This window comes from Bos indicus x Bos taurus, chromosome 1 (assembly GCF_003369695.1).
Source record: "Bos indicus x Bos taurus breed Angus x Brahman F1 hybrid chromosome 1, Bos_hybrid_MaternalHap_v2.0, whole genome shotgun sequence".
Classification (NCBI taxonomy): domain Eukaryota; kingdom Metazoa; phylum Chordata; class Mammalia; order Artiodactyla; family Bovidae; genus Bos; species Bos indicus x Bos taurus.
In genome coordinates, this window is record NC_040076.1 from 10,472,225 (window position 1) to 10,497,719 (window position 25,495).

A 25,495-nucleotide genomic window follows, 5' to 3' on the forward strand; every position below is an offset into this window, starting at 1 on the left:
AGAATGTGAGAATGTAAAAGGAAGGAATGCTAGAACAGAGAAAAAACATCTTGTGTAGAACGTTCTGGATCAGATGGACCTGGGTCACATTGACTCTGCCTCTTCAGTTGGTTTTGTAAACTTGGCAGTCATTGACTCAGTTTATCTCGGTCTCCTCATCTGTAAAATGAGGACATTGCCCTCTTTATACAATCGAGGTGAATGAGATTTTGTATACCCTCACCTCTATCCACCCCACCCTCCACAACATTATATATAAAGTGTTTAATAAATAGTTTCGGCACTTTATTTTCAGAGCATTTTTTTTAGCACTGGAGAAGCTGGTAGGTTCCCAGACTGAGAGACAAGATTCTCATCTTGAGCAGCTAAAGCTTTGGCCTTGTAGCTACAAACAGTAAGAGGGAGTAGTTTCCTGGGTTTCACTGAACAACAATAAGTGGATGACTCTTCCCCTGCACCATTAAATGGGCTAAAAAATTGAACACTTCTGCTATTTTTAATGTAGACTAATCAGACAAAACCAACTGTGAGATGAAGGAAGCTCTTTGCAAGGCTGTATTGAAAAACAATTGTTCCAGATTTAGTTAGGTTAAACTCCCCACTAAAAATAAATCTAATTACAACAGTCAATGATATAATTAAAACAAAAGTTGCTATTAGATTCTAGAGCCCTAACCTTTATACAACACAATTTTACTTTATGGAAACAAAAAGTGCTCTAAGAATTATAATGATAAATGTTTTGTTTTTAATGCTTGTCCACTGGCAGTTGGAAAACTCTGCATTTGGGCCAGATCCTGACTGCTTGCTGTTTATCAAGTCACTCAGTTCAATTGCTCAGTTGTGTCCAACTCTTTGCAACGCCAAGGAGTGCAGCACACCAGGCTTCCCTGTCCATCACCAACTCCTAGAGCTTGCTCAAACTCATGTCCATCAAGTCAGTGATGCCATTCAACCATCTCATCCTCTGTCATCTCTTCTCCTGCCCTCAATCTTTCCCAGCATCAGGGTCTTTTCCAGTGAGTCAGTTCTTCGCATCATATGGCCAAAGTATTGCAGCTTCAGCTTCAACATCAGTCCTTCCAATGAATATTCAGGACTGATTTCTTTTAGGATTGACTGGTTTGATTTCCTTGCAGTCCAAGGGACTCTCTCAAGAGTCTTCTCCAACACCACAGTGCAAAAGTATAAATTCTTTGGCACTCTCCTTTCTTTATGGTCCAACTCTCACATCCATACATATGATGTATGTATACATGTGATGTATGATGTATGTATGGAAAAACCATAGCTTCAACTAGACAGACCTTTGTCAGCAAAGTAATATCTCTTGCTTTTTAATATGCTATCTAGGTTTATCATAGCTTTTCTTCCAAGGAGCAAGTGTCTTTTAATTTCAGGCCTGCAGTCACCATCTGCAGTGATTTTGGCGCCCAAGAAAGTAAAATCTGTCACTGTTTCCATTGTTTCCCCATCTATTTGCCATGAAATGATGGGACCGGATGCCAAGGTCTTTGTTTTTTGAGTGTTAAGTTTTAAGCCAGCTTTTTCACTTTCCCTTTCATCAAGGGGCTCTTTAGTCCTGTTCGCTTTCTGCCTTAAGAGTGGTGTCATTCTTTTCCATTAGCATATCTGAGGTTATTGATATTGCTACCCTCAATAGCTTACTGTTTATGAAATAACACAAATGAGACCATTTTTAAGAATTATTGTTCATGCTCCAATGGCATGAAAAATGGCACAGCTGAGGACAGTCCAGGCAGTTGTAGCAGGGACCTTATGGCCTTGTATGGTTTGATCTATCTACTTCTTGGCCCTTTACAGAAAATGTTGGAAGGGTGAGAATTCTGGTGAGAATCACTGAATGTCACAGACCAGTGACGTGTCCAGGCATATATTCGGCTCTACGTGAGTACTTAATCCAGTTGTCAGTCCGGTGAATCCTAGGGACTTGCTAAGGTCACAAAGAGCTGGACTCAAGCAACTTAGCACACACTGGGCAAAAAGAGTGGACTCCTTTAAAAGCTGCTTGAAAAGTGAAAGTATTAGTTGCTCAGTCATGTCCGACTCTTTGGGATCCCATTGGCTGTAGCTCCTCTGTCCATGGAATTTTCCAGGCAAGAATACTGGAGTGGGTTGCCATTCCCTTCTCCAGGGGATCTTCCTCACCCAGGGACTGAACTGAGATCTCCAGCACTGCAGGCAGATTCTTTACCATCTGAGTCACCAGGTCTGTTGTCCAAAAGCAGCTTAACCATGTTCAAAGTTGTCAATGGTAGTAAGAGATCTAGATTTGCCTAGAACTGGGAACGCCCTAGCCATATTGTTTTTTCAATGATTTGAATAATCAAAATAAGTTCTAGATGATTATGTTATTAACACAATCTAATTGCTCTCCTATTACACGGATCATTGGAATTTTCACTTTGTAACACTAGCTGGAGATCTTCCTGATCCATCAGTTGAGAATCCAGATGATCAGACCCATTTTTTCATTTCATTTCTCCTGTGTTTTCTATGTATCAAGTGTGGCACAGGGTGCCAGGAACCACAGGGAGCTCAAGCTGTTTCATCTCATTTTACTGGTTAGACAATCGCTCCTCCCCTCCATATCCCTGACTTTGCCATAAGAAGGACTGGCAAAGCACTGGCCATAACAGCAAGGGACTTGGCTGAATGCAGAATTTCACTGCTTGGTTTTTAGAGACAGATGTGAAGTCACCATCACACAGTGACAGGTATCAACAGGGTTATGTGCATCGGCTCCAGTGGCAAGTTCTGATGTCAAGGTCACTGATCCCCTTCAAAGGAGTCTCAGGGGAAGGAAATGGCAACAACCAGCTCTGGGGGTGAAATAAGACACTTGGGTTTGTGTTTGACTCTCAAAATGATGTTTAATGAAGAAGTCAAGGACACATACCAGGTGAGTGAGCTCTGGTAGTAGGTATTTTTCTTCATGTTGCTTGTGGTTCTCAGAAATGAAAGTAAACACAGAGTGAAATCCTTGGGTATGAGACCCATTCTGCCACCGTTCTGTGACTAGATCAGTGATAAACGAGCAGCAGAATAAAGATTAGACAAGAGGAAAAGGAGGATTCTGGCAGGAATGAGACCAGAGGCTCCTTCTGTGTCTGTCAGAGTATTTTTCTGAACCCTCCAAATCACACTCTCACAGAGGGTGCATGTAGCTGATATTTTCATACTCTGTGGATTCATTTCACAACCAGAATGATACATTTTAGTAACTTTTGCTAGAAGTTAGGATATTTAACATTTCACAAGCCCCAGAATATTACAAAGTATTTTGATTCCTTTACCTCTGTCAAGACACAAGAAGCCAGATTTGTATTTTAGGTGCTGACAGAACTATTTGTATAAAAATTTCAAGTGATTTAGCAGTCATACAGATTATAATGCAATACCAGTTTCATATCCTCATGTACCTCTTTGCAAATGTAAGACAAAGCTGTTTTATAATCGTTTAATAACTTGTGCAACAACTGTGGTTTTGGTGTATCGCCAAGGTAGGAGTCTTTTAAATTATAAAGGATTTTGTGTGCTTGAAATCCTAGGAAAAGAAAGAAAGAATCAAGTTTAAATATGATGTATTAACTCATATATTAAGAAATACAGAAATCTTACGAGTATAAAGATATACCCATTATGAGAATCTTGCAGGTACAAACCAAATATATTTAATCCAATCTATTTTATGGGCAGTTAAATAAATATTAGGAGACAAATCTCTGAAACTCTACCTAAAGAGTAAAGAAATAGGGATGGGAATCTGAGCAGGAGAAATCTTGTTTGCTAGGAGGATGCTACTGGCACACTCCTACACATTCTACAATGCACAGGACAGCCCCCCACAACAAAGAATTATGTGAAATTACAAAAATTAATTAGACAAGCCTTAGAAGAAACTGTTGTTTTTTATATAAATTCTTGTCTAGGAATTAGAAGAACATGTCGGTAGTGCCAAGTTTGAGAAACCCTGCTCTAGGGCAGAACTCAAACTGGAGACTAGTCCTCAGCTAACGAAGGCAACAGAGACGAAGACCAAGAAAAAGAGTGAGGCCTCTGTTCTTCCAACTCAGCCACCAAGTATCTCTTCCTGTTTCGTGGGATGAGATTATTTTATTCCACACTCGAGGAGTATTTTTCTACAGATTATAGGAGCAAATATGGAGTTCCATGTTGGTTGTCTTCTATGGAACAACAGGCCTCGGTATTGTAAACCACAAAATAAAGTGACTTCCACGATAGATTCTGGAGTAGACAATTTTTAAAATCTCTGGTAGAAAAAACTCTGTGGGTTAGTATGTAGGTCTCAAAGGTTAGTGTCTATCCGAGTCACTGAAGTGTTTAAAAAACTGATGTCCATGCCTCACCCCAAGCTCTACTGAAAGGAAACCTAAGCGAATTCCTGCAGAATGTACTAAGGAATTTAGGGAAGCAGCGCTCCACTTGTCAAGGAATTCAACTTCAAAAACATGGGAAACCTTTCTCCTCCCACTGTATTCCTGAAAGCTAGTCCAGAAGGCTGAACAGCCATCCAAAGAGCTATAAAATCTGAGCAATGATCATATTGACTCCTTCTCTGGAGTGCTTACTAATCAAAAGTACTGTTGCTACTGCTAAGTCGCTTCAGTCATGTCCGACTCTGTGCGACCCCATAGACGGCAGCCCACCAGGCTCCCCCGTCCCTGGGATTCTCCAGGCAAGAACACTGGAGTGGGTTGCCATTTCCTTCTCCAATGCATGAAACTGAAAAGTGAAAGTGAAGTCACTCAGTCGTGTCTGACCCTCAGTGACCCCATGGACTGCAGCCCTCCAGGCTCCTCCGTCCATGGGATTTTCCAGGCAAGAGTACTGGAGTGGGTTGCCATTACACAAGAGTCCAAACGTCCAAATTACGTTCCCTTAACCATCTGAGTTCGATAATTCTTGCATCTTTTCAAGGATTTCTGAAATGTTCCTTTCTGCAAAAGCAGAGGATGTTCCATACCCCTTAAATTTCCAAGAGCTTTGAGTAACTACAGCAGAGTACGGACCCACAGGTCTTCTGGGAAGCCATATGCTTGGTCAAGCTGACAAGGATAAAGGTACATGGGTCCCAGCTTGGCCATTGTCATCCTGTGACAAGCGTGTCCTAATTTCCTCATCTTTAAAATGGAGCTGACAATGCCAGATCTAATAATGCTAAGAAGGCTGACTAACAATAGAAAACACCAGGACAGAAAATAATGGGATGGGAGAGCCCCACTGCTCTACAAATGCAGCCATCCCGGGCCGGGGATGTGAGCTAACATTTATTTAGTTCCTTCTAAAGACCAACGGTAGACATGGATACAAGGTATATTAAATGCAGAAATCCATCAATTCCATACAATTAATTCATTTCCCTGCTGGACTCCCTAAATACATTTGTTCTATAAATATGCCTTAAAAATACTCACATTTTCACTCATGGTAGTGGCTTTGGATGCAGAACTACTCTTCCTGTTTGTGGAATATAAAAAAGAACATTTACTACATTATTGCTTCCAATTCTAAAATACATATCCTCTTTCAGTTAATATTACCTCCATATATTTTTCTCAACAGGAAGAATATGTATCTTAGCCAGGTATAAAAAGCCCAGAACTCCTAACTGAATTTCTTATATTTATAGATGATATTCACAGAGAAAAGCATGCAACAATATATCAGTATGTGTGAAGCCCTGTGAATCTACTTGTAGCCTCAGGCTAGATACTAACAAAGTTTTCAGAATATGCAAACCAGAGACTTACTAACTTTTAACTCACCAACTCATCAAGATATAACATTTTGAAAGCTTGATCATTACAACCTCAAATTTCATTTTTTCCATGGGAAAAAAGTTTTACACAGTGACTATTATTTCAGTTATCTGTTACGGGATGCATTATATTCCCACCAAATACTCATAGGTTCAAGTCCCAATTCCCCCCAGTACCTCAGAATGTGACTGTACTTGGAGACACAGTCTTTAATAATGTAATTACATTAACTAAACTAATTAGAGTGGGCTCTAATCCAATATGTCTGATATCTCTATAAGAAGAGGAAATTTAGACATAAACACGGATGGAGGGAAGACCATGTGAAGACAGGGAGAGCACCATCTTTAAGTCAAGGAAAGAGGTCTGGGCTTCTAGATCCCAGAACTATGAGAAAATAAATTTCTATTGTTTAAGCCACCAGTCTATGGCACTTTTAAGGCAGCTCTAGCAAGCTAATGAAACATCCAATTCATTATCCAATACATTTTGAGGGAGATGGGTTTGACAAATAGACATGTCTAGGAATAAAGATATCTTCTCCCAAATTACTGTCTGGGTTAATAGACACACACTGTGATTGGATGAAAGATAATAACCTCCCTCACCACAGTGTGGTCAGCCTTTCTCCATATATAAGACGATGCCTCTCCTCCGTTCATAACCCTCCCTACAATTACTTTCCATCTTAATAAAAGCAGGAATCTTCACAATTGCCTGGGGTTTGTGACTATATCATCCGGCTACTCTGCTTTCTCAAGGTCACCCCTGAACTAACTATTGCTAACTCAGACCTCACCCTGGACTTGTCCTGGGATGTTATGGGGCTCAGAGACTAGCATTGAGGAGTAAGTCTAGGAACAGAAAATCAGTGGCATTTGAAGCCATGGTGGCTGAGGAGAGAAGAAGGCCCATACGCTCCAGGTTGGGTCTGCCATTTCCATGCATACAAGGAGGACAGTGACAAACCAACCGGTTGCATGTAAACTGGAGACTGTGGTGACCTCATACAGATCTCACACACCAGTGGCTCTTAAATTTCTAACTCTAGTTAAGAAGAGTGAAAGTCCTAATCGCTCAGTTGTGTCTGATTCTTTGCCACCCCATGGACTCCAGGCTCCTCTGTCCATGGAATTCTCCACATAATACTGGAGTGGGTTTCTGCTCTCTTCTTGAGGGGATCTGACTCAGGGATCAAACCTGGGTGTTCTGTATTGCAGGCAGATTCTTTATCATCTGAGCCACCAGGGAAGCCCGGTTAACTCCAGTTAAGAAGCTTCCTTAACCCCAGATTCATGTGCTCAGTTACTCACTAATTATCTCTACTTGGAAGTGTAATAAACATCTCAAATATTAAAATTGCAAAGCACTCCTGAGGTGTCCACCTACCCTCAACCCCACTCTCCAACATGCTCCTCCCAAAACCTTTCACACTTTAGTAAACCTTTCACACTTCATCCTTTCCAGAGGCTTGAAGCCATGTCTGATTTCTTTCTTCTTCTCACAGCCCACATCCAATCAGCAAATTGTTCAAAACAGATTCAGAATACCAACACCGACTGACTACAGCCTTGTCTAACTAATGAACCTATGAGCCATGCCATGTAGGGCCACCCAAGACGGACAGGTCATGGTGGAGAGTTCTGACAAAACGTGGTCCACTGGAGAAGGGAATGGGAAACCACTTCAGTATTCTTGCCTTAAAAACCCCATGAACAGTATGAAAAGGCAAAATGATAGGAAACTGAAAGATGAACTCTTCAGGTCAGTAGGTGCCCAATATGCTACAGGAGAACAGTGGAGAAATAACTCCAGAAAGAATGAAGAGACGGAGCCAAAGCAAAAACAATACCCAGTTGTAGATGTGAATGGTGATAGAAGTAAAGTTTGATGCTATAACAAACAATATTGCATAGGAACCTGGAATGTTAGGTCCGTGAATCAAGGTTCATTGGAAGTGGTCAAACAGATGACAAGAGTGAACATTGACATTTTAGGAATCAGCGAACTAAAATGGACTGGAATGGGTGGATTTAACTCAGATGACCATTATATCTACTACTGTGGGCAGGAATCCCTTAGAAAAAATGGAGTAGCCATCATAGTCAACAAAAGAGTAGGAAATGCAGTACTTGAATGTAATCCCAAAAACGACAGAATGATCACTGCTCGTTTCCAAGGCAAACCATTCAATATCACAGTAATCCAAGTCTACGCCCCAACCAGTAAAGCTGAATAAGCTGAAGTTGAATGGTTCTATGAAGACCTATAAGACCTTCTAGAACTAACACCCAAAAAAGATGTCCTTTTCATTATAGGGGACTGGAATGCAAAAGTAGGAGGTCAAGAGATGCATGGAGTAACAGGCAAATTTGGCCTTGGAATACAAAATGAAGCAGGGCAAAGGCTAACAGTATTTTGCCAAGAGGATGCACTGGTCATAGCAAACACCCTCTTCCAACAACACAAGAGAAGACTCTACACATGGACATCACCAGATGATCAATACCGAAATCAGATTGATTATATTCTTTGCAGCCAAAGATGGAGAAGCTCTATACAGTCAGCAAAAACAAGACCGGGAGCTGACTGTGGCTCAGATTATGAACTCCTTACTGCTAAATTCAGACTTAAATTGAAGAAAGTAGAGAAAACCACTAGACCATTCAGGTATGATCTAAATCAAATCCCTTATGATTATACAGTGGAAATGAGAAATATATTTAAGGCACTAGAGCTAATAGACAGAGTGCCTGCAGAAATATGGACGTAGGTTTGTGACATTGTACAGGAAGCAGTGATCAAGACCATCCCCAAGAAAAAGAAATGCAAAAAAGGCAAAATGATTGTCTGAGAAGGCCTTACAAATAGCTGAGAAAAGAAGAGAAGCGAAAAGCAAAGGAGAAAAGGAAAGATATACTCATTTGAATGCAGAGTTCCAAAGAATAGCAAGGAGAGATAAGAAAGCCTTCCTCAGTGATCAATGCAAAGAAGGAGAGGAAAACAACAGAATGGGAAAGACTAGAGATCTCTTCAAGAAAAATAGAGATACCAAGGGAAAATTTCATGCAAAGATGGGCACAATAAAGGACAGAAATGGTATGAACCTAACAGAAGCAGGAGATATTAAGAAGCGGTGGCAACAATACACAGAAGAACTATACAAAAAAGGTTTTCATGACCCAGATAACCACGATGGTGTGATCACCCACCTAGGGCCTGGAATGAGACATCCTGGAATGAGAAGTCAAGTGGGCCTTAGGAAGCTTCACTGCAAACAAAGCCAGTGGAGGTGATGGAATTCCAGTTGAGCTATTTCAAATCCTAAGAGATGATGCTGTGAAAGTGCTGCATTCAATATGTCAGCAAATTAGGAAAACTCAGCAGTGGCCACAGGACTGGAAAAGGTCAGTTTTCATTCCAGTCCCAAAGAAAGGCAATGCCAAAGAATGTTCAAACTATCGCACAATTGAACTCATCTCACATGCTGGTAAAGTAATGCTCAAAATTCTCCAAGCCAGGCTTCAACAGTACGTGAACTGTGAACTTCCTGTTGTTCAAGCTGGATTTAGAAAAGGCAGAGGAACCAGAGATCAAATTGCCGAATCCGCTGGATCATGGAAAAAGCAATAGAGTTCCAGAAAAACATCTATTTTTGCTTTATTGACTATGCCAAAGCCTTTGACTGTGGATCACAACAAACTGTGGAAAATTCTGAAAGAGATGGGAATACCAGACCACCTGACCTGCCCCCTGAGAAATCTGTATACAAGACAAGAAGCAACAGTTAGAACTGGACATGGAACAACAGCCTGGTTCCAAATTGGGAAAGGAGTATGTCAAAACTGTATATTGTCATCCTGTTTATTTAACTTATATTCAGAGTGAAGTGAAAGTGAAGTCGCTCAGTTGTGTCCAACTCTTTGCGACCCCATGGACTATAGCCCACCAGGCTCCTCCGTCCATGGGATTCTCCAGGCAAGAATACCGGAGAGGGTTGCCATTTCCTTCTCCAGAATTTATATTCAGAGTACATCATGTGAAATGCTGGTCTGGATGAAGCACAAGCTATAATCAAGACTGCCGGGAGAATTATCACTAACCTCAGATGTGCAGATGACACCACTCTTATGACAGAAAGTAAAGAAGAACTAAACAGCCTCTTGATGAAAGTGAAAGAGGAGAGTGAAAAAGCTGGCTTAAGACTCAACATTCAGAAAATGAAGACCATGACATCTGGTCCCATCACTTCATGGCAAATAGATGGGGAAACAGTGGAAACAGTGGCTGACTTTATTTTGGGGGGTCCCCAAATCACTGCAGATGGTAACTGCAGCCATGAAATTAAAAGATGCTTGCTGCTTGGAAGAAAAGCCAGGACCAACCTCATAGCATATTAAAAAGCAGAGACATTACTTTGCCAACAAAGGTCTGTACAGTCAAAGCTATGGTTTTTCCAGAAGTCATGTATGGATGTGAGAGCTGTACCATAAAGCTGAGCACCAAAGAATTGATGATTTTGAACTATGGTATTGGAGAAGACTCTTGAGAGTCCCTTGGACTGCAAGGAGATACAAACAGTCCATCCTAAAGGAAATCAGTCTTGAATATTCATTGGAAGAACTAATGCTGAAGCTGAAACTCCAATACTTTGGCCACCTGATGGGAAGAACTGACTCATTGGGAAAGACCCTGATGCTGGGAAAGATTGAAGGCAGGAGAAGGGGATGACAGAGGATGAGATGGTTGGATGGCATCACCAACTTGATGGACATGAGTTTGAGTAAGCTCTTGGAGTTGGTGATGGACAGGGAAGCCTGGCGCACTGCAATCCATGGCGTCGCAAAGAGTCAGACATTACTGAGTTACCGAACTGACTGACCATCACTTCTTGACCTTGTCGATGCCATCATTTTGGGAGTGTCCTTAATCTGCTCTTGTCTAGATTATTTAGTAATTAACTAACTGGCCTCTCTGCTTCCTCCACGCTTTGTCACCTTTACAGTTTATTCTCAACAGAGCAGCTAGTGTGAGTTTTAAGAATTAAGTATGAAGATGCTACCTCTCTGCTCAAGGTTCTCCAGTGATGTCCCATCTTACTCAGAGCCAAAGCCAAACTTCTGCCGGGAAGAGCTGGCGTGTAATCTGTAATCTGCCCCCACTACACTAATGTGCTCACGCATGCTTCCTCGAGTTGTTCTCACTCTGTTCCAACCACACTGATCCCCTTATTGTTCCTCAGGTACGCCAGGCATGCCCAGCCTTTCCCCTTGATCTCTCCTTTCTGCTTGAACACGCGTCTGTCTCATGGTTATCTGCCTGGCTCCCTCCCTCCTTCAGACCTTTCTCAGATGTCCCCTCATCAGCGAGGCCCTCCCTAACCACCTATTTACAAGGACAATCTCCACTCCTCCCCTCCGCATTCTCTGTTCTCTTGCCTGCTTTATTTTTCTCCATTATACTTATCACAGTCTGACATACTGCTGAGCTCATATACTTATTTACTTTCCGCCTTCCTCTACTAGAATGTAAGCTCCATGGGACAGAGGGGTTTTTTGGTCTAGTTTTTTCACTGCTGTGTTACCAGTCCCTAGGACAAGACTGGACACATAATTGGTATCCAATTAAATGTAAAATGGACTACTAGAGAAAATTTTACTTGAACATTTTAAATTTAGAGAAACATAGAGAAAAAAGGTTTTTCACGTAGTACTGTGCAAATGCCTAAGAAGTCAAATTAGTGACTCTATTTCTTCTCTGGTGGCTCAGACAGTAAAGAATCCGCCTGCAGCGTGGGAGGCCTGGGTTTGATTCCTGGGTTGGGAAGATCACCTGAAGAAGGGAATGGCAACCCACTCCAGTATTATTGCCTGGAGAATCCCAGGGACAGAGAAACCTGGCAGGCTACAGTCCATGCAGTTGCAGAGAGTCAGACACGACTGAGTGACTAAGCACAGTGCATTTCTCTTCTAGATAATTAAACATCATTGACAAGTAGGCATGAGGTGGGATGTGTTTCTTGATGAATCCAAGTCACTGCCCAAAGAATTAAACCCTCACAAATAACCCAACTTCCCACTTTTGACTTTAAACAGATGATTAACAAAAAAGCAGTTGATATGGGGGAAAGTATGCATTAAGAAAGTATACTTACTGGAAAGATGTTTCTTCTACAAAAGAATAAGTAAATATCATTAATATAAGAATTAATAGGGTATGATACAGATTCATATAAAAATGAGTTTGGAATTAATTACTTGTTTTCAATTTTGATTCTCACTTGCTGACATTTATACCTTCTAAATGGAGGGTTGGCAAACTTTCTGTAAAGGCCACAAGGTAAATATTTTAGGCTCTGTGGGTAAAGAGGTAAAACCAAGGATATTAAGTAGGTACTAATATAACAAAAGAGAAACAAATTTCCAAAAATTTGTATCAATGAACTAAGAAATCATAATAAAACGGAATCACTTTGCTGTACACCTGAAACTAATGTAATATTGTCAATCGACTGTACTCCAATATAAGATGAAAAGTAAAAAAAAAAAAGCACATGCATTTTTTTTTGCCAAGCACTTACAGATTTTTTTCAAGTAACTTTCAATAAACCCACTGAAATAAAAAAATAATAATCAAAATCTAGTAATACAGGTCTGCTAATTAGAAGCATGGAATTCTTTTGGGGGGATATTTTTCTTAATTGGTGTTCAACAGTAGTGCCCTGTTATCAGATAGATTGCAAACTTTATTTGCAAAAAGTATTCTTAGCTTGTGGTCCATAGAAAAATCAAGTGGCAGACCAGATCTGGTCCATGAGTCACAGTTTGCCAACCCCTTCTGATATGCAAGTTCAAGAAAACAACTCTCCTAGAGAGGTTTTCTGCTAGATGAACATGAGAGTAACATTCCTAGCTATTGAATTAATAATATTCATATAAAATCTTCAAGTAATTCATTATTTTAAGAAAAACTGTTTACTAAATTTTTAATAAAAACACTCGGACAGACATTTTTTGCAGGTAGAGATAAGAGATGACAAGAATTTTAAAGAGCAATCTAATCTGTCTGTACTTCCATGGACGACCAGCAGGGGGACTCAGCCGGATTACATTACACTGGACTGGATTGAAACACAGTACAAAAGAACAGCTATTTATTAACTCACAGAGCAGTTATTTTTAATAACAGGCAATATCCTTGAAACCACACTCATGAAAACATTTTACAATACATATTTATAGTATCATTAGAAACTCCCTTTAAATTTATTTTGGTATAAAAAAAAGTTTAAACTTAATTTCCAAAAGTAGTGTTCACCACAAAATGGCTAGGAGTAAAGAAATGCATTAAGAGAATAAAGCACTTAAAAATCTCATCCATTTACCTCAAACTTACTGTATGACCAAATAGGAGCTCCAAGAGACCTAAATCCGAAGAAATCAAAACCTCAGAAGCAACTATAATACTATAGCTTTCTAGTTTTTACTGAACAATTCTCTTCTAAATACATTTGTACTAACTGTGACATTTAACATTCCATTGTTCTACACTGATAAAACATTTCACAGATTTATTCCAGTGAAATGTTTATCATAAAACTAGAAATTAATTTACATCTTAAGAAGCACAATTCCTAACTTAAAAGGATCTTAAATACATGTACATGTGCTATAAATACCCACCCACGTTGCATCTCTGGGTATTGCTGCACTATGCCACTCCAGGGTGCCTCACGTATTCTGTGGTGTTTCCTGAAATGTTGCGGTGAGACAGCTCTGTCTTTTCCTCCCTATGTTTGCCACAATGCTTCATGACTCACCTGAGTGTCATCTTGAACATTTCCTACTGCAGGAAAGTTAACCAAAAATATTCTCCAGAGTTTGTTAGAGCCTCTTAGGAGAAACAGTGTCTTGGAAGAAAACTCAATATCCGCAGAAGTTTTCTAGCAAAGTGAAATTTACTTACTTGAAAAGTAGCCTTTCCTCTGAGCATAGCACACGCCAAGCCCACAGACAGAAATCACCAAGGCCACAATGACTACAGCTGCTATGATGCCACTTATGTTGAGATCATCTGGAATGCAAAAGAATCCATTCATGAACTCGTGTCACAAAGATGGACAGATGTAGTCATTCAGTTGCAAAAGCTCAAAAAGCTCCCCTTTGTAGACACACCATAAACAACAGATGGTTTCATGCTCTTTAAGTCTGGTCAACTAACTCACTTACAGGACACGGTTCAAAATTGGCTGGAAATATTAACAGAGCTAAGTTTTATAAGAATCTGTTATATTTGAAAAAGTTCTATGATCCAGAAATAAAATACAAATATATGGCATTCTCTGGCATGCATTTGGAGACACAATAATCCATATGATTAAATATCAGGTTACAAGTGAACTTTAAAGTTCAGTGAGTTCAAGTATTCTCAATACTACCCACCTTATGCCTCACTACATAGAAAATGTAGTAACACGTATGAAAATAGTGTGTTCTTTCTTTTCAAAAAAAAAGCTGCGATAAAAGGAAGGTATCATTATTCGGGCCGAAAGGAAAGCAGCCACGTGCTCAGTGTGAAGTAGGATCTTGTGGAGCTGTACAGTGAAGCAGCCTGGGAGTAACCAGCAAACCTACGATTCACTTTCTTCTACACTTTACAAAGCACTGATTCAGAATAGTCAACAGATCTGGTTTTGGTGACAAGTTCTTGGTGAGAATTCAAGAAGAAAATTGGAAATGAGACTTCATGAATTATGAATTTCCATAGGTGTGAATTCCAAACCAAGACTGTGAAACATCTAGGATCAAGGGATGAACCTTAAACAAAGTAATTCTAACTTTTGAGTCAGCTTATACCAGAAAGTGTAGGTAATGTGGAAATCATGTTCAAATTAAAGTGATGCTTCTAGGACTGCAAGGAGAGCCAACCAGTCCATCCTAAAGGAAATCAGTCCTGAATATTCATCAGAAAGATGATGCTGAAGCTGAAACTCCAAATTGTGGCTACCTGATGCGAAGAAGTGACTCACTGGAAAAGATCCTGATGCTGGGAAAGATTGAAGGCAGGAGGAGAAGGGGATGACAGAGGATGAGATGGTTGGACCAACTCGATGGACATGAGTTTGAGTAAGTTCTGGGAGTTGGTGATGGACAGGGAAGCCTGGCATGCTGCAGTCCATGGGGTCGCAAAGAGAACCGAACTGAACTGAACTGGGAAAACATAAAATTCTAAATTTTATGTATTTATTTACTGCATGCTAGGAAAAAACCAACTAGTATGTCAAAACTATGACTTCATAGATAGTATTTCTTAAGATGAGGCTAAATTGATATTAAATATGAGCATTAAAAGAAAAAGGATGAATTTTTCTAATAACTCTAAAGCAGCATTGAGAGGGATATTTTCTGATAATTTAAGCAAATGCTCACGTCTAACTATAAACATTTAGCTTGTGAGTCAGTTAGGTGGATAGTATGTATACCTGAATTTCAAAAAGAGCTGGAATTCAAACTTGTGGAAATTAGAGTATAGTACTGAATAGCTTTACTTTAGGATATCCTGAAGTCTAATAAGAATGTTTTCTTTAAAAAAAAAATGATGCTAAGAGTTAACCGTACACAAACAGTATGACTTACTGCCTACACATCTGCATACCTCAAAAAGCACTGAATAAATGAACTTCTGACCCCACAAAGCTGAAGACAACTTCCTGAATCAGGGGGAGCCCTCAGTACTCTGCTTTAGGGTGCAGCCCTCCGGAGTGACCTTTAACCCTCTGGGTGCTATCTCCAGTTCATCCCTATTACACAACCATTTTCAAACAAATGACTTTCATACAAGAAAGAATTAAAATATTTTATTACAAGTAAGACTGATAAAAACTATCAGGGTCATTCTGAAATTCATGCAATCTGAAAAGATTCTTGAATCCGAATTTTATTGGACTCTAAGAAACTTATTTTATGTAATTTATATGAATTATGTTTTACAGCAAACTAGATCCATAACTATATTCAACATGTCTTGGGAGTTCCCGGCTGGCCTAGTGGTTAGGATTTGCGCTTTCATTGCTGTGTCCCAGGTTCAGTCTCTGGTTGGGGAACTGAGATCCTGTAAGCCACAAAACACAGTCAAAAGACCCCAAAAAATAACAAAAAAGAGTCTTTTTAGCCTGCAATAAGTATAAACATAGTATTTAGGGGGACTGAAAAAATTAACAATTAAAATAGCCAATACTTAACAGAGCTCATAATTCACCAATGCCATCCTAACACTTTTGAATATTATTTTAATCTTCATACCAACCTTATGAGGACAGTATTTCACTATTTCCATTTTGGGGAGACTGAGGCACAGAGGTTAATTAACTTATTCAAGAGCATGCAGTTCATAAGTGGCAAAGCTGGAATTCAGATCCCTACTCCCAGTCCTTGACCCTGAGCACTTAACAACACTCTTGAGCTTTTGTTTGAAAGCGGATTGCTCAGCTGAGCATATTATTTCAATAATTATTCCAAAATCTGTAAAATACAATGATAAATATCCTTGGCTTGTTTGGAAGGTGGATTAAAACAGCATCTTTGCTTTTTTGTAACATTATGTCAAGCTGATTTTAAACATTCCCTCTGGTTTATCCTTCACATGACATAGCCTTTACCTATCTCTCGCTCCCTCCACTCTTAAATAACTGTGCATTCTAACTGCAAACTCTTTGTTCGTCCCAATATTTCATGCTTACCTACTTGCATTCGTTTCCCAGGACACCTGCGATGTCCAACAGAATTACGGGCTTCGCAGGAATATTCTCCACTGTCCATTTTTGAAACAGTATTAAATTGCTATTCGTGGAAGAAAAAAATATATCTTTAAGCAATAACTCTATCAGTAGACTCCTAAAAGAACCTCATGTAATATATGTGCCTAGAAACAGTGAGAGTTTTGACCTCTTTGAGGCCTTTTCCTCTCTCTTCTCTACCCACTGTCCACATCCCTCTTCTTTCTGCATCTTTCAGCATGGTGGGATAGAAAGCTTTCTCTTGTGCATTCTCACTTTATGGAATCGTCAGTCCCAAGGACCAGGCTCCTTTAAAGATAGTCACCATGAACTCAAAGCCAAGGTTTATTGTAAATAATAAGTTAGACTGAAACCAAAAATGATCTTCCAGCACATGATAACTGGGGATTCAAAGGAAGCCGCTGTCATCCATATGCTGGAGGCTGTTTTGCTCATTTCTCAGAAAATAACACATCTTGGCTCTACCCTGGTGCACCCCTTTGACATCACAGATATTTCAAGGGTTGGGGCTGAGGAAAGCGAATCTATATCATTTCAGACTCGCCTTGGGGCTTTTCATCACCTGCTTTGAGAAGAAATAAATTTGCCAAGTAAATATAGCCAAGTGTGAAAGCAGATTTTCTGCCCAGTTTCTCAGTGTAAAATCACTCGGACCTGCTGACTTAAGGCTGCTGACTCAGAAAGGGCCAGGGCGTCCTTCCTTATTGAGCAATCACACCCACTGACATGCTGATCCTTCAGTCACTTTACCGATATGCTTTATTAGTCACCAGAAGATCTAGGTTTTAAATGTTACTGTACACTTGCAGATTGAAGGGAGGAAAAGAAACATTATACTCTCTTAAAATTCATTAAAATTTTTATTACCATGCCTTCAAAACTTTCTCACAATGATTGTGGCAGTGATCCTGCACTGCTAAAAATGCAGCATTTTTAAACTGACACATTACTTTGAATGAAAAAAAAAGTTTCAGATTTAATGATCTTCTTTTACTCCCACCTCGACCCTAAAAAGTCAGAGATGAGACAGTAAAATACCTTTATTTGTAAATGTCATTAACTTGAAAGAGCTTTTTTTAAAAATAGGTTTCCATCAATATTCCTTAGAAAAGCTTTTTGATCCATCAATCTGGACTAAAGCTAAAGTATTAGATATTCAAGTCACAGAGTTTTTGATGAGCTAGTCATGGCAGAGTTTAACGACAGACATCCTAGCACATGCTGGCAACAGACACTGTTCTCACATGGCTGGCACCGAGGTCAGGACATCCCCAAGTTTGATTTTTTTAAAAAGTTTTTATTATAGTACAGGTGATTTACAATGTTGTGCTAGTCTCTAGTGTTCAATTATACATACATATAAATCTCTACCCTTTTTCAGAATCTTTTCCCTTATAGTTGATTACAAGATGTTGAATCCAGTTCCCTGTGCTATACATTAGGACCTTGTTGTTTATCTATTTGATGTATAGTAGCTTTGTATCTGCTGATCCCAAACTCCTAATTTATCCTTCCCTTTCCCCTTAGGTAACCATAAGGTCCCTTTCTATCTCTGTGAGTCTGTTTCTGTTATAAGTTCATTTGTATCGTGTTTTAGATTCCACATATAAATGATGTCATACAATATTTGTCTTTATTTCACTTAGTATGATAATCTCTAGGTCCATCCATGTTGTTGCAAATGGCATTATTTCACACACACGTATATGTACACACATCACATGTACTTTATCCATTCATCTGTTGATGGACATTTTGGTTGCTTCTACATTTTGATTACTGTAAACAGTGCTTTATAAACACTGAGGTGCATGTATCTTTTCAAATTAGCTTTCTCGGGAAAACTATATGCCCCATGACACTGCTGGGTCATATGGTAGCTCTATTTTTAGTTTGTTAAGGAATCTCCATACTGTTTTCCATAGTGAATGAACCAGTTTACATTTCCGCCAATGGTGTAGGAGAATTCCCTTTCCCAAGAGAGTTTTCATGCATTTAGTGTAAATGCATATAGTATAAATATGAGACTGCACGTGGTACCTTTCCAGGCCTGATCCATCATCATGACCATCTCAGTCATGCCTCAGGCCCTTGGTGCCAAGCTCCGTGTGCCCAGCTCCCCAGTCCTCTGTTTTGTCTTCTAGTCCCCTATGGTGGTGTTTCCCATCACTTCTCTGTGTGAGTGGCTCCATCCTTCCTGCTCCCCTTGCCTCTCTCTACTTAACAAGCAATGGTATCAGCCCTCTACTCACATTATTTTAGTTCTAATAATTTCTTTTTCCCAAATGCAAGACAGTCATTAGGCCAATGTTTAAAATGACCTTACCAGAGTTCCAGATTTTGGATTCATTGTGTATGAGCTGTTGGTGATTTGGGAGCCAAGTTTTGGATTCTCTGACAAAGGAACACCGTTCTTAAACCATGTATATTCAGGAGCTGGGTTGCCTTCTTTGTCCTGACATCGCAGCTCTACCACAGTTCCACGCAGAGCAGAATTGGGCACTTCACATGATGGAACTGCCGGAGCCACTGAAGGTTGGACATCAAATGGCATTGGTTATTTACAAGCTGAAGAAGTATATTAACAGCCCAGTAAAGATGGACTTATTGGACATCTGTGATAGAGACTGGCTATTATTCAAGAGACCCACTTCCTTTCTTCACTAGCACACAGCCAGGCCACACTTGCCAGACCCCTTGCAGCCAGATGGGGTCACATGCATGAGTTCTAGCCAATGGAATACATGCTATTCCCAGCCTTGACCTAGAAAAACTTCCTGTATGATTCTCCATTCCTTCCTTCTAAAATGGAGCAGGACCCTATGGTCCTTGCCCCTGCCCCCATCCCCGCCCCCCATGTCCTTTGCCTGCCTTTTTTTTTGTAATTGAAGGAGAATTGCTCTACAATATTGGTTTGATTTTTGCCATGCATCAACACTGGGGCTTCCCTGGTGGCGCTAGTGGTGAAGAACTTGTCTGCCAATGCAGCAGAAGTTAGAGACACTGGTTCGATCCCTGAGTTGGGAAGATCCCCTGGAGGAGGACAAGGCAATCCACTCCAGTATTCTTGCCTGGGGAATCCCCTGGACAGAGGAGCTTGGTGGGCTACAGTCCATAGGGTTACAAAGAATTGGACATGACTGAAGTGACTTAGCACGCATGCATACATCAACATGAAATAGCCATAGGTATATATATGTCCCCTCCCTCTAGGTTGTTACAGAGCCCCAGTTTGAGTTACCTGAATCATACACTCTGCCTGCCTTTTGTCTGTGGAAAAAATTTAGTCAAAGAGTAAGTTTAACCAGAGAAGTGAGAAAATGGAGAAACAAAGGAAAACAGTCAAAAGAGACCAAATAACAACAATTTAGTCATTAAGCATAGTCGAGGACCTTCATTCCTTCTGAAGGGCTATAGATAATATTCTGAGCCATAGCCTGTCTTATTGATACTGAAATCCCAGATGGAGAAGCTAACTCATGATGCCCAGACTGTAGCTGCCACAATTCTGAGAATTGGCCTCAAAGAAATGGAAACAAACTACCCTGGAACTGAAGATTGTACCTAAAACTATCAAGATGGTGTGGATCAGACTACCAATGACCAATCTCAAGATGACTGTCAGAGCTGACTGTGCTGTTTCTGCATGTAACACCCTCCTCTGTATATAAAAGCTCTTACCCCTTGATTGCTGGGGGGTGAGGGCAGTTGGGGTCTGGACAGGGCTGCCCCCTGCCCCTGTCCCCAGCATTGCCAATACCCAAAATAAAGCACACTTTTCTTTCCACCAGGGCTTCCCTTGTGACTCAGCTGGTAAAGAATCCACCTGCAATGTGGGAGACCTGGGTTCAATCCCTGGGTTGGGAAGATGCCCTGGAGAAGGGAAAGGCTACCCATTCCAGTATTCTGGCCTGGAGAAATCCATAGACTGTATAGTCCATGGGGTCACAAAGAGTCAGACAAGACTGAACGACTTTCACTTCACGTCACTTCCTTTCCAGCAACCTGGCCTCTTGAATGGCTTTTGAGGGGCAAGCAGTGGGACCTGGGTTTGGTAATACTCCTACCCCTCCCACTACCAGCTAGGTGTCATGACCCATGGTGACCTCAGAAAGCTATGTATTGAAGATGTTAGTCTTGCATTAGCTTGGATCTCTATTGATTTGGAATCTCCCTGCAATGTGGGAGACCTGGGTTCCATCCCTGACTTTGGGAAGATCCCCTGGAGAAGGGAATGGCAACCCACACCAACCCAACCCACATTCTTGCTTGAAGAATTCCATGGACAGAGGAGCTTGACAGGATATAGTCCATGGAGACGCAAAGACTATTATTATCTATTATTTATCTATTATCTATCTATCTATATTACCTATTATCTGTCTATTATCTATTACAACTATTATCTCTGTCCCCAACCGTTTAGACTTGACTTACATGAGGGAAGAAACTTCTATCATGTAAGCCACTCACTGAGAGTTCAAGGTTTACCTGTTACAATAGGAAGCACAACATTAGCTACTACAACAATTATTCTTTTTTAGATAAACAATCTCTACTTTCCCTCTCACCAATGGTTTTAATGTATTATTATCAACTATATTCAAAGTCAAAGCTGAGAATATTTTCAGGACCAGTATTCAAACAAAAATCCTTTTCAGGCCAAGAAAGAAAATACCTGTGTTAGTGTTATTCTAGGGTTCTATCCTATTCCTGGATTTACGGAAAGTCTGGTTTAAAGTCAAGTCAAATTTGTAAAGTAAACCAGACGTTTCTTAAATCCAGGAAAACCCAGAGCTGTCTGTGTAGGCAGAATTCAACACGGTCCCCCAAGTTCCCAGGCCCTGGTGTTTATACACTTTCTCTCAGTTATTCAACCAAACACAAATGTAGGTCCTACTCTGAAGGGGTCTTAGAGTTGTAATTAAGGTTTCAAATCTGTCTTTAAGGGAAGGGAGATTGCATAGATGGTTCTGCCCTAAGCACATGACCTCTTGATTTTTTAAATTAGTTTTTATTGGGGCACAGTTGCTTTATAATGTTGTGTCAGTTTCTACTGTTCAGCAAAGTGAGTCAGCTATCAGTTCAGTTCAGTCGCTCAGTCATGCCCGACTCTTTGCGACCCCATGGACTGCAGCACCCCATGCTTCCCTGCCCTTCACTACCTCAGAGAGTTGCTCAAACTCATGTCCATTGAGTGACTGATGCCATCCAACCATCTCATCCTCTGTAGCCTCCTTCTCCTCCTGCCCTCAATTTGCCAAACATCAGGCTCTTTTCCAATGGGTCAGTTCTTAAATCAGCTATGTATATATACATATATCCCCTATTTTTCAGATTTCCTTCCCTTTAGGTCATCACAGAGCACTGAGCAGAGTTCCCTGAGCTACGCAGTAGGTTCTCATTCATTATTTTCAATTTCTTTCTTTTTCACTTGTGCTTTGCAGCATGTGGGATCTTAGTTCCCCAATCAGGGATGGAACCGTTGCTCCCTGTGGTGAAGTGCAGCGTCTTAACCACTAGACCACCAGGGACCAGTCCCACATGATCTCTTTGAAAAAGCAGTTTTCTCTGGTTAGTCCCAGAAGGGAAATCAGACATTCAAACACAAGAAGGAGTCCATGCTTTTGTTAGGTTGTAGATGGACAGGCCAAGGAACATGGCGGCTGTAGAACTGAGTGTGGCCCCAGCTGACAGCCGGCATGGAATGGGGACTTCAGTTCTACAACTATGTGTTCACCAACCAGGTGGTTTAGTGACTCTGCAGTGTCCGACTCTTTGTGACCCCACACTGTAGCCTGTCAGGCTCCTCTGTCCATGGGATTTTCCATACAAGAATACTGGAGTGGGTTGCCATTTCCTTCACCAGGGGATCTTCCCCACCCAGGGATTGAACCTGGGTCTCCTGCATTGCGGCGGATTCTTTACCAACTGAACTACCAGGGAAGCCCAATCATAAGGAAGTGAAATCTGCCAATGAGCATGAACGAGGTTGGCAGCAGAGTTTTATTCAGAACCTCCAGTCAAGAATTGAGCCCAGCTGACTCCTTGATTTCAGCCTTGTGATAGATACCCTGGGTAGACAACCCAGCCATGGTGCTAGGCTTCTGATCTACAGAACCTTGAGCTAATAAACAGGTGGGTTTTAAAAAATGTTTGTATTTACTTATTTGGCTGAGCTGAGTCTTAGTTGTAGCATGTGGGATCTTTAATCTTCATTACGGCATACAAACTCTTAATTGCGGCATGTGGCACCTAGTACCCTGACTAGGGCCCCCTGCATTGGGAGCGTGGAGTCTTAGTGACTGGAATACCAGGGAAGTCCCAGGTGGGTGGTATTTTAAACTGCTAAGTTTGTAATCATTTATTATGTAGCAACAGAAGACTAATACACCAGCTGAATCTCCTGCAAGATTTTCTGAATTAAATTTCTTCTGTAACAGTACATCATTAGTATTTTAGAAACAGCCTACATATAATAGAAAAAGGAAGAGAAGTTACTTTATTCTCTTTGCTTGACAGTTTATAGTGACATCTAAGAGAAGAATGGATCAGTTCCTCCACCGGTGATCATCATGGGCAGTTACTGTCTATCAGTGCATCTTAGAGTAACTAATTGTACTGGCTTTGCATTTAACCTTATCAGGATCCAAATATTGGTCCAGACACTAGTTGTGCAGCCCTGGAAAATCACTTAACATCTATATATTCATCCATAAAAAACAGGTTGTCCGTGGTAAAATTACACACTTGAAAGAGCCTAACACATACTAGCTGCACAATAAATGCTAATTTCTTTTCTTACCAGAATAACTTCTATACTTCCCCAGCCTATAGTTTCTAAAAAGTCTATTTTATTGAAGTATACTTGATTTACAATGTTGTGTTAATTTCTGCTGTGCAGCAAAGTGATTCAGATACATATACATATAATCACTGTTTTTCATATTCTTTTCCAATATGGTTTATCACAGAAGACTGAATATAGCTCCCTGAGCTATAGAGTAGGACCTTGTTCATTAGATATATGATAGTTTGCATTTGCTAACTCCAATACATTTTTGTTTTATTGGTTTTCTATCATCTCACTTGAGACTATTTATAAGAGAATCACTACATATGCTGAAAGTGACTGAAAAATAAACTCTTGAGGAAAATGCTTCTATGTACAGTGTAGGATCCCCTGGAGAGGGAAATGGCAAACTGCTCCAGTGTTCTTGCCTGAAAAATCCCATGGACAGAGGAGCCGGGTGGGCTACAGTCCATGGGGTGGCAAAGAGTCAGACACGACTGATCACGCATGCACACAGTGTAGGATCATTAAGATTTACCCCAGTCTTAACTGGAAAGAGACTTTGTCACAATGAAGTAGTAATAGTAAAATGTCAGCAGCCAGTGAGGTGAAGAGGCTGCTACCGGGAAGGTGGTGCTGGAAGCCCACCTTTATAACTTTACTCCCTGGAGCCCTGAGTTGCCTCACTGCTCTGGAGCTGGGTGAGGGGATGAGAGCGGGAACAGTAACCACACACACACAAGCACATCACCTAATACTTCTAGAGTGACCGTATCCTCTTCCAGGTTTTGACCTTGTTCCGATGGGGCACTAACTTCACAACGATATTTCCCGGCATCATTTCTTGTAACATTTTTGATCCGTATGCTGAAATCTATCATCTCAGCTCGATCCTTAAAATCACCTTTTAGAAAAAGAAGACAATGATGTTAATAATGAGGCAATAACTTTCTATACACTACCTTCTTCTAATCACTTTGTTCAGTAATCACTGCATTTATTTTCCTATTAATAAACTCAATTTAAAACCTTAAAAATTGTTTATGAGTGCTGCTATTTCTAATTTCTTTTCTTTTTTTTTTTTTTTAGAATCTTATACTGTTACAAAAGAACACTCAGTTCTAACCACTGGATTATTTTGAACTAAATCCCAGCATCATTGCATTGTATCTATCATTATCAACACTTTAAAAGCTCACTACATATAAAACAAGAAGATCAGGGAGTATAAAGAAATGTGCAACAAAAAGTTTTATACAGAAAACACTGGATAAAGGTGGTCATATTTACCTTCCCCTAAGTGCCAACCAGGAGTTGGTGACGGACAGGGAGGCCTGGCATGCTGCAATTCATGGGGTCGCAAAGAGTCGGACATGACTGAGCGACTGATCTGATCTGAAGTGCCAACCCCCTAAGCTTCTCAGTGATGACCTAGCTTTCTGGATCACCCGGAAATAGGGTAAAGTTATTACTAAAATTGAGCAGCGACCCTCCATCCTAACCCCACACCATCTTTTCTTCCATTCTGTCAAGAATTTAATCTACCAGACTAGCAAAAACAACTGTTATCTTACATCCTCTAGGAGTGAGATGAAAAATGAGCAGTCCAGAGCCTCCATGGAGTTCACCCACTTCTATTCTGTCCTCTGTTTTTGCTGTTCTGTTTTGGGTCTTGGTTTCTCCTGGTTTCACATCACACTTGGAGAAAGCAATGGCAGCCCACTCCAGTACTCTTGCCTGGAAAATCCCATGGACAGAGGAGCCTGGTAGGCTACAGTCCATGGGGTCCCAAAGAGTCAGACACGACTGAGTGACTTCACTTTCACTCTGCTGGTTTCACATCACACTTACAGAAACACATTCTCAGTCACTAGCCACGTCCTGTTCTCGTTGGTGAATCAAAGGGTCTGGGGTATGTGGCGCTCTCTTTCTCTCACCTCATTGAGTCTCCAACTTCTTACCTTGAAGAGCCTGTTGATAGTAGACAAAGGAAACACCGCGCCCCAATTTCTTCCACTCCAATCTGGAGGAAACGGTCTTCTTTGGGTATTTACAGGCTAAAATAGCCTCTAGAAACAACAACAAAAAATATTTGTTTTCTAA

At 40.6% G+C, this 25,495-nt stretch overlaps 1 protein-coding gene across 1 annotated transcript in view; it reads right to left on the reverse strand.

The window, feature by feature from the left end:
• Window positions 1–532: 532 nt before the first annotated feature.
• Window positions 533–25,495, reverse strand: part of JAM2 (junctional adhesion molecule 2) — an 85,293-nt gene continuing 60,330 nt past the window's right edge. Inside the window, exons 3-10 of the mRNA XM_027544873.1 lie at window positions 25,354–25,461; window positions 24,144–24,296; window positions 18,926–19,128; window positions 16,543–16,642; window positions 13,770–13,877; window positions 11,959–11,974; window positions 5,460–5,502; window positions 533–3,568 (exon numbers count right to left, since the gene is read on the reverse strand). Of these exons, the coding sequence (XP_027400674.1) occupies window positions 3,536–3,568; window positions 5,460–5,502; window positions 11,959–11,974; window positions 13,770–13,877; window positions 16,543–16,642; window positions 18,926–19,128; window positions 24,144–24,296; window positions 25,354–25,461 (764 nt within the window). The 3' untranslated portion in view covers window positions 533–3,535. The remainder of the gene's footprint in view (window positions 3,569–5,459; window positions 5,503–11,958; window positions 11,975–13,769; window positions 13,878–16,542; window positions 16,643–18,925; window positions 19,129–24,143; window positions 24,297–25,353; window positions 25,462–25,495) is intronic.